This window comes from Beta vulgaris, chromosome 2 (genome assembly GCF_026745355.1).
Source record: "Beta vulgaris subsp. vulgaris cultivar EL10 chromosome 2, EL10.2, whole genome shotgun sequence".
Taxonomy (NCBI): Eukaryota; Viridiplantae; Streptophyta; class Magnoliopsida; order Caryophyllales; family Amaranthaceae; genus Beta; species Beta vulgaris.
The window spans coordinates 39,562,084-39,576,386 of record NC_079203.1 but is presented as its reverse complement, the minus strand read 5'-3'; the positions used below and the strand labels follow the sequence as shown (position 1 = coordinate 39,576,386).

General features: G+C 35.2%; 1 protein-coding gene across 1 annotated transcript; it reads left to right on the top strand.

Annotated features, from left to right (window-relative positions):
- The first annotated feature begins 9,322 nt into the window (after positions 1-9,322).
- On the top strand, positions 9,323-10,201 carry LOC104886679 (fasciclin-like arabinogalactan protein 3). Its single transcript, XM_010671149.3, has one exon. The coding sequence runs from the start codon at positions 9,323-9,325 to the stop codon at positions 10,199-10,201; it is 879 nt and encodes a 292-aa protein (XP_010669451.1).
- The last annotated feature ends 4,102 nt before the right edge of the window (positions 10,202-14,303 follow it).

Below are 14,303 nucleotides of genomic sequence, written 5' to 3'. Positions count from 1 at the left end.
AAGGAACAAGAGAATATGGATGGGGTTAACAAGCATCCTGATTCAGTGATTCCTTATCAGTAAACAATGCCACAATGGGCGTAAATTATTGAAAAGGTGAAGAACAGAATTAGGCATCAATCATCATCATCTACCAAAAAGTAAAGGAGATCGCATCTTGGGGGCTCATATACTGGTGCATCAGTCAATAGTCACTACTCACTAGCATCTAGGTTTGGCTACTAATTTAACAAAAGAGGGAATCATATGCATGTATTATCAAATTAAGCTCAAGCTCATAGCTATATGAACATGGAAGAGTCGTAATACAGATATAAGACAAGTTATTGAGATTATCTGAAATATTAAAAATTAAGTTGCCTCCTCAAACATTTGGGAGTACTTCAGACCTTTGGAGATTAAATAAACATGATTTTAAGTAATACACTATCTTGGCATTTGATTTGGCCTTTGCCAACGTTATAAGGTCAATAATTTAGGTAAAAAGAGTCATGCTTGTATTACATGCATGTCCATCTTACGTAGTTTTATTTGTTTTAGATTAAATTAAACTTGATACGAAATATATACACATATACTTTTAAAATTCCATTTTTTAGATAGTGCATTATATATGTAGGTTGAAAACGGTGTTTAAAAAGGAGATAAGAGTACTTCATCCTTTCACCAGTGTTTTATTAATATGTCGTGTACATTTTCTAATCTTTTTCTCAGACTCTTGTATTGATTTTTCCTTCAATTTGCAATATCATTCCTCTATTACTGGACTCTAATGAGAAAATACATAGAGGAGATGAAAATAACTTGTTATAACGAATGTGAAGAAGAACAAAAAATAATGCAGAAAAGCAATAAACAACACACCGATCTACGTTGTTCACAAACAGAGTGTTGGCTACGTCCACGGGCACAGAGAAAGAATAGTCTTCTTGAGATGAGTAATATTAGATTACAGATGTAATTAATGACTAATTCGTCATATAAACGAATTAGGTTAAAACCTATTTTTACCCCGTTTAGGAAAACGTGTTTCCGCATCAAAAAGCCCACCGCCCGATCGGACGACCTATTTTCCCAAACACCAATTGTTCTCAGGCCAGATTGGCCGACCATCACCCTGTCGCGTAGTCCAGTCATTACGTCCGATCGCGCGCACCCGCCTGATCCTATCGGGTGCCCTGCTTTTAGCCCCCTGCTGAGCGATCGACCTCGCCCGGTCGGGGGAGCCTACCCGATCAGGTCGGGGAGCCGATCAAACATCGATTTGACTAGATTCAAAAGGCACAAATTCCTAAAAATCTCCACCTTAATTTGAATCCTCTCGCTCACAATAAACCAGAAAACCAGATCACAGATGCATTAAACACAATGCCCAGATTCTTCCTGCAACCATATTTGCCCAGAAAAGACAACCAGAAAAGATTTGTCCCCTAAGGACACCCAAATAGCCCCTAAGGACCCCATACTTTTCCCACAAATGACAATTAACAATCACGAACACTGAGGAAGTTCAAACAATATTGAAACATATTCTGTGGAACCGGTTCGATGAACATATCAACATGATTATCAGCTGTACCTATGTTCTTCACCTTAATTCTTGTCTCACTTCTCGGAAAATGATACCTGACATCTATGTGTTTAGTCCTCTTATGATGAACTTGATCTTTGGCCAAGCATATCGCACTCAAGCTGTCATAACGCATTGTCGCCTGATCATGATGTAGGCCCAAATCACTGAGTAGTCCCTTTAACCAGATTCCCTCCTTAACTGATTCCGTCAAGGCCATATACTCTGCTCAGTACTAGAAAAACACTAGTAGAATAAATGCTTATTGTTGCGGTCATTAAGTGGCCTATTGCGGCGGTTTTGGCCGCGCAACAATTAAGGGGGCGGGAATAGGTAATTAATATATTGTTGTGGTTTTAAACCCCAACAATATTTGAACATATTGCTGCGGTTTCTGGGTAAAATCGGAGCAATAGTAGTATTTTATATCAGAATAATACAACATATTCCTGCGGTTTCTAGGAAAAACCGCAGCAATATGTTGAATTTAATAATAAAAAATGTGCATATTGCTGCGGTTTCTTACTAAAACCGCAGCAATAGACGCTGGGCAGGTAATTTTTTTTTTTAAATTTTCTAGGCATAAATTTTTGATAGTTATAATACAATTATAATATAAACATAGTTACAACAATCCACTGTTACAAATCTAAAAAAAAAACAAACTAAAAAATTTTAAAACTGAAATGAAAAGACAGCAACAAATTAAAACTAAAACCTAAGAAACTAAAAAATTGAGAAACTGAAATATAAGCTGAAAATAAGATATACAAATTAAAAAATAACAATAAATCAAAAACCCTAACATTACATTGATTATTAACAAACAAAAATGAAAAAAACATAAAAAAAAAACTAAAATATCACCATCTAGTCATTATATCTAACAAATAAAAAAAAATTTAACTACAAAAGAGAAAAAAAAACAAAAAATAAAAAAAAAGGAATAGATCTGGCCATCCGCGCATTGTCGGCCGGCAACGAGGATGGCTACGTTCACCATCCGTTCATTCCTCGCGCGTCGTTGTTCTTCGCGTGGAAGGCTGTGTCATGGATGGCGTGGATCGCTACGGTGCCGCAGCTATGGTGCGATGCGAGGAGAGGAAAAGAGGAGGAGCTATGGTACCGGGTTCGCCGTCAATCTCCTACAACTCCGGCGAGTTGGCGTGCACCAATAGCTACCAAATAAACTTATCTAGCGCTTCACCACTAAAGGCGGCCAAGGGGTGGTTGAGAGAAGATGAGTGGAGGAGAGGAAGAGAGAGAGTGAGATGAGGAACAGAGGAGTGAGGCATGCAGAGGAAGAGATGAGGAGAGAGAGAGTGGGGGCGTGAGGATTGAGCGGCATTCAGAGAGGAATGAGGAGGACAGAGAGTGAAACGCTAAACAACCCTTTTAATACTAATTTTAAAAGTTTATTGCTGCAATTTTTAGTAGGAACCGCAACAACATGTCTAAATTTTTTTTAATATTATTTTAATATATTGTTGCGGTTCTTACAAGAAACCGCAGCAATATATTTGGTCAAATGGTCAAAAGATTTTCAAAATATTTCTGTTGAAACCATATTGCTGCGGCCGAAACCGCAACAGTATGGTTATTTTATATTTTTCCTTTTCTTTTTACGTGATATATTGCTGCGTATAGGTAAAACTGCAGCAATATCACCGCAGCAATAAACAATTATTCTACTAGTGAAAATCACTGTAGGCTAAGTCACTTTCCAATTCACCACAAAACCACAAGAGGGAACACATAGCTAGTCATAGATCTCCTACCGTCCACATCCCCAACATAATCAGAACCAGAGAAACTTATAACTAAACATGCATGCCATATCACCTCCATAAATAAGCCCAATATCTGATGACCTCTAAGGTATCGAAAAATTCTCTTGACTGCGTGCCAATGCTCCTTACGAGGATCACCCATGAACCTACTAACAACACTAACGGCATGTGCAAGATTCGACCTAGTGCAAACCATAGCATACATCAAGCTCCCTATTGTGCTAGCATAAGGAACCCAACTCATGTACTCCTTCTCCTTAACAGACTTAGGTGCAAAAGAAACAGACAGATGACTATTGGAAGCACTTGGAGTATGTGTAGGGTTTGCTATTGATATGACTAACTTTGACAATATCTTCTCAATGTAGCCTTTTGATGACAAGAAAAGCTTCGTCTGAGCCCTCTCCCTATAAATCTCCATACTCAAAAGTTTCCGAGTTGCACCCAAATTCTTCATTTCAAATTTAACATCAACAAGCTCCTTCAATTTTTGAATATCCGACTTGTTCCTAGAAGCTATCAACATATCATCTACATACATCACTAAGTAGATGAAAGATCCATCTGTCAGCTTGTTCTGATATACACAACAATCATATGAACTCCTATTGTAGCCTAGCTCCATCATATAGCTATTAAACCTCTTATACCACTGTATCGGAGACTGCTTTAGCCCATATAAGAACTTTTTCAACTTGCAAACGTAATTTTCTTTCCTCAAAACCTCGAAACCATTTGGTTGAGCCATCTATATTTCCTCCTCTAATAACTCTCCATGTAGAAAAGTTGTTTTAACATTTAGCTGCTTAAGCTCAAAATCCAGATGTGCAACTATTGCTAGTAGCACTCTGATAGAAGTATATCTGACTACAGGTGAAAAAGTCTCATTGTAGTCTACAACCCTCCCTTTGTGTAAACTCTTTTGCAACCAGTCGAGCCTTATACTTGACCCCCTCTACAGATGTCATCCCCTCTTTTTCTTGAAAACCCATTTACGAGTAACAATTTTTCTCCCTGGAGGCTTATCACAAGCTGCCAAGTCTCTTTCTTGTGAAGTGACTCCATCTCATCTCCCATTGCAGCAAGCCAATGTGTAGAGTCCATACATGTAACTGTGTCCATGTAGGTAGATGGTTCATAGACATCTAGCTCCTTAGCAACCTGCAGTGCATAAGCCACCATATCTTCAAAATCATAATAATTTGGGGGTTTCCCAAATTTTTTCCTAATAGGATGCTCCTGAGCAAGGCTAGGTGTCTCTTCATTTGGTATTGAAGCTAAGATTGTGATGCTTTAGAATTAATGTGTTGATCATCACTCTCCTCATGAGTGACTTGATGCTCCACCTGTCAATCGACACTACCACTATCTACTACAACAATGGACTTCACAATAGGATAAACATAGAATTTTCATTAAAGACAACATTTCTACTCAGTATAACCCCACACTCAGACGGGGACCAAATTCTATAACCTTTCACCCCATCCCTATATCCTACAAACACTCCCTTTTTGGCCCTTAGCTCCAACTTGCCCTAATTTACATGATAGTAAACATTACAATAAAAAACTCGCATATATGAGTAATCTACAGGTTTACCTGACCACATCTCATATGGTATTCTGAGATTGATTCCAGAGTGAGGTCCACGATTAATCAGATTACATGATGTACTAACGGCTTCTCCCCAAAACCTTCTAGTCATCCCAACATTAGAGAGCATGCATCGAGCTCTCTCCAAAAGTGTTTGATTCATTCGTTCAGCTACACCATTCTAATGTGGTGTATTCCTGACAGTTTGATGTCTAGAAATTCCTTCATTCTTGTAGAATGCATCGAAATCAAACAAACAGAACTCCAGACCATTATCAGTTCGTAGCCTTTTAATCTTCTTCCTAGTTTGATTTTCCACCAATGCCTTCCACTGCTTGAAATTTTTGAAAGCTTCACCTTTTAACTTCATAACAATCAACCAAGTCATTTTTGAAAAATCGTCTATGAAGGATACAAAATACCAGTGAGTTCCCCAAGATTCCACATGCGAAGGACCCCAACAATCAGAGTGAATATAATAGAGTACCTTTTGTTATTTTATGTATCCCCTTAGAAAACTTGCTACAATGTAGTTTCCCAAAAGTACATGCTCATAAAACTCAAGGTTTGTGACCTTATGGCCACATAGAACATCTACCTTGGAGGGGATTTGCATCCCTCTCTCACTCATATGCCCAAGTCTCATGTGCCATAGCTTGGTCATAGTCTCCTTCTGAATGTCAGATGAAACAACAACAGCTGAACTTGAGAGAGTAGAACCCTATAACACATACAAGGTACCACACTTGACCCTCTTCAATACATCCATCGAACCCCTGCAAACATACACAACTTCATCCCCTCCTCTGAAACTGAACCCCTTGTTGTCTAACACACTAAGTGAAATCAGATTCTTGGTCATCTGTGGAATATGCCTAACATTATTTAAAGTGCAGAATATACCATCATGTGTCTGGATCTTGATATAGCTTATTTCAACTGTCTTGCAGACTGCACTATTAGCCATTGAAATTTTACCTCTATCTACCTGCTCATAAAGTAGTGAACCACTCCCTATGAGGGCTCATATGATACAACGCTCTAGAATCAAGAACCCACACATCATTACAATATGTTAGTTCATTAGCAACTAAAGCAAAATCATCCTTAGAATTCGAATTTTCTGCTGCAACAGCAGCAAAACCAGACCCAAATTTATTTTTCTGATTCTTCTTTTTAGGACATTCCTTTTTTCAATGCCCCTTCTTCTTACAGTAATTAAAAATATCATTAGGTTTAAGACCCCCCTTGAAATTTTCGGATTTTTTGAAATTCTTTTTCCAAGAATTGCCACGCCATTTACTAGTACTAGCCACTAACCCCAACGACCCGATTATCTATACCTGTATTACCAGATGCCTTACGGCGCAGTTTCATAGATGATCTAACCTCTTTTAGGGACAAATAATCTTTACCAACAATGAAAGATTGCACAAATATTTCATATGACAACGGTAAAGAAACAAGCAAAATCAAAGCATCATCCTCATCCGCCACCTTAACATCAATATTACGCAATTCTAACAATATTGTATTTAATTGACCCAGGTGATATCTAAGAGGTTTACCTTCATTCATACACAGGCTGAACAAACGTTGCTTCGAAAGTAACTTGTTAGTTAGAGATTTTATCATATACGAACTCTCTAATTTGAACCACATACCAGATGCGGTTTCCTCCTCCGCGAATTTAGTGATTATGTCGTCAGCCAGACACAAAATAATCGTTGAATGTGCGGTACCCACAACCCTTGTTGCTTCAATAAAGCCCGCATCTTGATTTGCCATAGACCGAAATTGTTTCTCCCAGTAAATTTAGCAATTTTCACATTCATCCCAGACATCTTTCTCACCCAGATCAAACATAAAGCTGTTGATACCAATTTGTTATAACAAATGTGAGGAAGAACAAATAATGAATACAGAAAAGCAATGAACAACAAAAATTTATGTGGTTCACCAACGTAGTGTTGTCTACGTCCACGGGTAAAGAGAGATAATAATTTCATTGAGATGAGGAAAATCATATTACAGATCGATGTAATTAATGACTAATTCATCGTACGAACGAATTAGGTTAAAACCTATTTATACGCGTTTAGGAAAACACGTAAAGAATCCCACCGCCCGATCGACAACCTATTTTCCCAAACACCAATTGTTCTCGGACCCGACCGAGCGATCATCGCCCTGTCGTAGTTCAGTTATTATGCCCGATCGGGCGCACCTGATTTTATCCCCCTGCTGAGACGATCAACCTCATGTTCAATTCAACATAATTCCATACATGAACAAGTTCATGACAATTTCATTTTCATAATTCATAATTCATTTAGGAGTAATTATTAGGAACTACAAGTAATACGGCTCATTGTAGCAAGCATTTCCATATATACGTTGGATGTGCACCAAAAATTAATTTACCCTAGAAATCCCATGAGCTTAATATCCGAGTCAACTATACATTAAAGAAGTAAAGTTTGGGTTTTTTATTGTTAAAGAACTAAACTTTCAAAACTTATCATTAAGACCTTTAATTGCAATTTTATAACGGTGTTAACAAAAATTACATTAGGTGCTTCAAAATATATGTACAAAAAATTAAACTTTAAGCCCTCAACTATAAGGAAACAGGAATGCTCTCTTTTTATTATTTTCTTTTTGTCTTCATATTTTCTATGATTAACCCTTAAACTTTAAAGCAATAACGGAAATAAATGTTCAAGGAGTGTACTTCGATCCATTGTAAGTAATGCATCACTTAATGAAAGAAACATCTTAGTACAAATTTAATTGACAACCCTTTAAAATTGATAATAATGGTTCCTTCACCATGTTCATCCTCATTTATTTGGAGGACATGAGCCTTATATTGAACCGTTATGCATTAGATTTAAATTTTAAATCATTACATACAATCTTTATAAAATTATATGACTTTATGCCTAAAATGACAAGAATATATATTGTAGATGTTAGATAGTGTAGTTGGTAAAGTCTTGGATGGTGGTACCTAACACATTAAATTGAATCGTGTGTGAATGATTGTCCTAATTCCTCGAGATCCAAGAAGGAGATAAATATATGTCCTACATTATTTTCTCTTTTGTTTTATAAGGGGCTATGTTAAATTTTGATGGTGCCTATTTTGCGTTTCTTAAAGAGGAGAAAGTGATCAAAAACATAATTCTAGGAATTTTTGGGCTAGTTAGTCTGTGATAATTATTTTATGAATATTAAAAAAATGAGTAAAACTAAAACAATGAAGTTTCCTTTAAAAAAAACAAAAAATAAAAAGAAGTTTGTATTTGCAGTTTGCTTATAGCTAATAGCTAAGGGCTTAAAGTATGAACTTCCTTTTATCGTTAAGGACTTAGAGTTAGTTTATGATCCTGTTATAACTAATATTTAATTTCAGGTACTTAACGATGAGTTTTGAGATTTTAGGTCCTTAATTTTAGCTAGGTACTTGTATGGTTAACTCCAGATGCCATTGTGAATTCGTGATACATCATTTGTCAATTATTGCTTCCTTCATATGGAAATTGTAGGAATCATAAAATATTAAGCTTTTAGGTTTATTTTTGTATAAATTTATGTTTGGCAAAACTTTGGTATACTCAGCTCTTAGATTGAAAGATAAGATGGCATGAAAATTTTCATTACTACTCATTACCACCTACAAGGTGGTATTGGATGAGAATGAAAATTCAAGAAGGAAAGTAGACATTTTAGGATATAAATTAGCATTACCATGGGAATAGACAATGATATTTTTCACAAATTTACACACAAATTCATTCTCATTACCACTGTTTATGACCAACTATCAAACGGGCCGTAATAGTGGCATGCTAGTACAAACTTAGTTTTGAGTCCCAATTGTTGTGATCTACCGAGTCTTTACTCTCGTAAGTCGTATCTGAAAGTAACAAATAGCCAAATAGGTGTTAATTGTCTTGTGGACGTATATTATTTCAACACTTTGATAAGTTAAATCTATAAATAGCAAATAATTCTAAGGCTAGTAGTTATTATAGGCTTGAAAATTTCCAACTACCTATCAAGCTTGAATGTAGGCATACAAACAGTTAAAGCCATGCAATCAATATTAATTACTGCTATCTTAACTATAATTAGATTATTCTCATCATCAACAAAAAAAGTTGATCGCTTTCATATATAGGCATATCATTACTTGATTTTTCTTTTCTTTATCAATTGAGGGAGTTTATTATAGAAAAAAGGTTATTTAATCCCAGGAGGATTATTATTCCATTATAATTGATCTTTGAGAATTACAGTAAATTAAAACCCTATTTCATCAACATTTTCTTGAAATCTAGTTTCTTTCTAATTCTCAAAGATGGCTCTGAAGGCCTCTAATATTATCCTTATATTCACCACAATCCTTTGTACAACAACCACCTCAATATCTGCTTTTAACATCACATATTTTCTAGAGCAACACTCGGAATTCAGCACCTACAACAACCTCCTCACCCAATCTGGTGTGGCTGCCGCAATAAACAAACAAGGCACCGTCACTGTCCTCGTCGTCGATAACTCGGCTGTGGGGCCCATCACAGGCGTACCACAAAGCAAACTTAGCTTCATACTTGCCACCCACGTAATCCTTGACTATTATGATGCAACAAAATTAGATAACTTGAATGGCAAGTCTGTTAAGGCCACCAACCTATTCCAACAAACTGGCAAAACTAACGGTGAGCAAGGACTCCTTAACATAACAAATTCAGACGGAAACGTCATATTTGCGTCGTCAGCCAAGGGGGCACCACAAGACTCTAAGATGGTGAAAGTTGTTTCTTCACAACCTTTCCATATTTCTGTGATTCAGATCAGCAAACCTATTGTTACTCCTGGCCTTGATCAAGGGGGTTCATCTTCCCCATCTGGCAGCCCTAATGCCTCTCCTCCTACTTCGGTGGCGGCACCGCCACCGAAGCAGGCCAATGGCAGTGCTCCTTCCCCCGCCGATGAGGAAGAGGCGGCTGATAGTCCGATGGAGGCTGATAGTCCAATGGCCGAAAGCGAGGGTCCTGCTCCGGCTGATGGGCCTGCTGGTGGCCCTTCCCCAGCCCCCTCCCCGGAAGATGATGAGGCTGACAAGGAGACTGCTGATGCTAAGTTGGCCCCACCTAAGAAGAATGGTGGTGCAAGGTTGAGTGTTGGTGGGGATATTGTTGCTGTTTTTATGGGAATAGTAGCATTGATACAATAATGGCTATTGTTGCTGTTCTTAATTTTTCATTTGGGGTTCTATATTCAAATGAATTCCTTGGATGCATGATGCAGGATATGATGTGGGTTTACATGTAATTTGGAGTAATCATTTTGATCCATTATGAAATGCCTCAATATACATAGAGCACATGCAGGAGGGAATTTTTTTTCAAAATTCATGTGAAGTATCATCACAACATGTCACCATGGAAAAAAACGATTCAAATTGCTTTCGTTTTATTTTTTTAGGGGTATTAATTCCTTTCGTTCCTATATGTCATTTTATTAGTAATTAGGTGTTTCATGTGCATAGTGTATGAAAAGTGATATTAAATGTACATAGTTGAAAATACTAATTAGTCTCAAATTAACATGTTTCTATTTTAGGCTACCTTATAAATGATGTATGAAACATTCTAAATTTAGTCAGTGAAACTTTGTACTTTTCTACATTAGCCATATGCTCAAAATTGGCAAGCAATAGTAACCGGCAACAATGATATAGATAATATGAATTTGTATGTAACTAGGTTTAGACCCGTGCAAAATGCACGGAATTTTTTTTATTTGTAAATTTTATGATTTTATGATGTTTAATTTCTCCCAAAATCATAGGATGAATATTAGATCGTGATTTAAACTTTTTATAATTATATCGTTTATTAGGAATATTTTAAAACTGATTTATAACTCGTGCGTTCAATGATTAATGTAGTTAATATTATCGTGCGACGTTGACTGACAAAATCTCTGCTCCACCCATTGCTTCACATTGAGGATCAAATAAAATCACAATTCGCTCCATTATTGGGATTCAATCATGCAACCACTTCTTTTCCCACTTTCAGCCATCCCTACTTTCCACAGTCCCTCTCACCCCACTCTTTTGTTCTCTTGAGTTCTTGTGATCTTTATCAAAAATAAAATTTCAAACCCTAATACTGGTAACTCTTGATATGGCTAACTGAACCCACGCAAATTACAAACTAAAAATGGAGATTTAACACATAGCTAGAATTGTTATATTTAATTGAAACTTTCTCATGAATTTGGGCAATATGATCATATTTAAATAAAATGGAGATTTATTCGAAAAATTGCTACATTTGATCAATTGAATCTTAGGTTATTAAAGAAAAAAGTTCCCGTTCAATACCAGATTTATTCGAAAAAAGTTATCCAAAAAGTTCGACTATAGACTCATCGAACACACTTGATATTTTCGAAAATGGAGAAAAAATGAATTTGATTGTGTTTTTATCTATTGACGTTGGATGTTTGAGATTCAGATGTTATCTACTTAAGTTTTTTATATGAAGATGATGATTCACTTTCTAGATGTTCAAATTGAGATGGAAAAAGACAGAATTTTTATGGCAGTAAAGATTGAGAGTTTTAAGTAAGGGTTTGTTACAGTTTGGAACTTTATTAGCAAACTTTGATTTTGTTAAGATTATATATTCGGCTTCTAGATAGAAGTAAGATTCTATGCGCCTCTCTTAGAATTTAAAGCTTGTAAGTTTCATACTATTTGACCCAATTTTTTTATTTATTTTGGAAAGTAAAATATAGAATAAATTGTATTGTCAATTATTTGTTACATGCACAATTCACCCTTTTTTTCATTTTTATTGTGAGTTTGTGATTAGCTCAGTGACTCAGGTCAATAATACTTGTTCCAAAGGAACGGTAATATATAGAAATAAAAATCAATTTAAATATGGAAATATATTATATGACATTTTATCTTTTCTTTGAGATGAACACCTAGAAATTATGAGGTCTCAAATTTCATATGTATGGTAATATTATTTTTTTTAGTTGTGATTTGGTTGTTGTGAATAAACTGAACAAATATACTATATGACTTATAAACTTCACAAAGATACAACTATACTAAAATTATGGACAATAAATTTCACATAAGTTCTATATGTAATTTTAATCTTTAACCTTACATAGAGATGCCATACATTTACCAGTTAAGATAGCATATTCCTAGCGGATTTTAAATATTACGATGTGATATTTTGTACAATGAAAGGGGTCCCATTGTTATTATACTAAATTTGAGGACATCTCATGCTTGTTGTTACAATTAGGCTACTCTCCTTTAAGTTTTACAAACCTCATGAGCCAAGTAAAAGTTAACTTTTGTTGAGACTTTGTTATCTTTCCTTATCTATTTATATATTGGCTAATCTATTTTTTAGTTGATAGTTTAACATAGGTGTTAGTATATAAGATGTTTAGACTTTTGTGCAAGTATTAGTACATAATTAAGATGTTTATTGTTTTATGCAAGCTAAGTGTTAGTACATAAGATGTTTATTCTTTTATGCAAGCTAAGTGTTAATACATAAGATGTTTATTTTTTGTGTTATACATGAGGTGCTAATATCAATTATATATTATTGATTTTATCGTGGATCGTGTTTTGTATTGCTAATCACATTGTAACTCACTAATAATTATCATCGTTTTATGGGATACATCGTAGTCTTTGTAATATGATGGCCCACGATTTTATAGTTTGCAATGAACTTAAAATTTTGATAGTATAGATATGTGGTCAATGATCTTATAATTTGAACTTTTAAAAAAAAAAAACCTATAATACAACTTATTGTATGATTAATACGTCCCTTGGTAAACTTTAAGTTTAATATTATAATCTGTTAAGACTTTTGCTTTTTGGTTTAAGAAGAGAGTACAAGATGTTCATTTAAATAGTTGTAATACCTTAAGTAGTACCTAAAATATTAGCTTCTTGCTATAAATTAATTTCTTAATTAGTGCCAAATATATGATTAGAAACTAAAATACCGAATTTAGGGGATATGAATTTTTATTTAGTTTCTGAAATACCGTATATAGGGGATATTATTCTTTTAATTAGTGCCTAAAATATCGGATTTGGGAGATATATTTTTTTGGCAGTTTTATGATGCATAAGTAATTGCTAATTAATAGGAATCGATTCCTAAAATTTAGTTGATTTACATTCCATAATAGATAACTTTCTTAAATAACTTTCCAATTATATGCCTAAAAAAAGTAATATACAACAGAAATATTTAGAGATAAATACATGTGGCAAAAAATTGTAAAAGATATTACAAAGGATTGACACATTAGCGATTCAATTTGCTCTTGACACATAAGCAAATCCTTATTGCTTTATAGTATTATATACATTCTTTTTTTTGTTAAGTCAGTAAGTATGTATATCAAGTTTTCTTAGAGAAAAGCACACCCCAACAACTAAGCAATGTAACTTAGCATAAGCTAGTAAACACCTCTCCAACCAAGCTCTAGAAACAGAACTACTCAACAACAAAACAAAACACCAAACTACAAAATTACAGCCCCTCAATCCAAGCCGTCTTCAGAGCTACATTTCTTAGGCAAGCATCATAAAATTCTATTCTTAACTACAAACTGTACAGTATTAAGACTTATTCACACTATGCACAACATGGTCCAAGAGAGCTTTGTTCCTTGTCTTCCATACCTGATAACCAACAGCAGCAACAACCACAATGATCAACACCTATGTTTCTTGTCTTTGAGCCTTTATAGGATCCTCTAATCCACATTAACCACAGAGTAAAGTTTTGGATCTATGAGTGAGGCCAATCCAGGTCAAAGCCATCTCCATCAATCTCCTACTATAAGTGCAGTTAAGCATCAGGTGATTACGAGTTTCAGTATGCAAACCACAAATTTAACCAACATCTTTTTGACAGACTCCAATTTGTGGAAGTTCTCTCTAGTCTGAAGTCTTTCTTATACTCCTAGCTATAAAATAAATTTATGCTTAGGAATAGACAATCTATTCCAGGCCCCATTCACCCAATTAAGCTTGAGATGTTCTCCAATAAACTGACTATATATCTTGATGATCTTGTATTGAGTGTTTGCAGACCATGTCTAAATATGCAACCTTTTCAGCTCATCCCTCATTCTACAAATATATTTCAGAACTTAACTTGCTCCTTGTGGAACCACATAGTCCCACACTCCCACCAATTATGGTTCTTTATATACACTGTATGCACCCATTTGACCCCAAGGTCATTTTTATTTGTACCAATATG

What these genes read in the sequence shown, in the direction of transcription:
- LOC104886679 (XM_010671149.3), top strand. Translation starts at nt 9,323, where the DNA reads ATGGCTCTGAAGGCCTCTAATATTATCCTTATATTCACCACAATCCTT.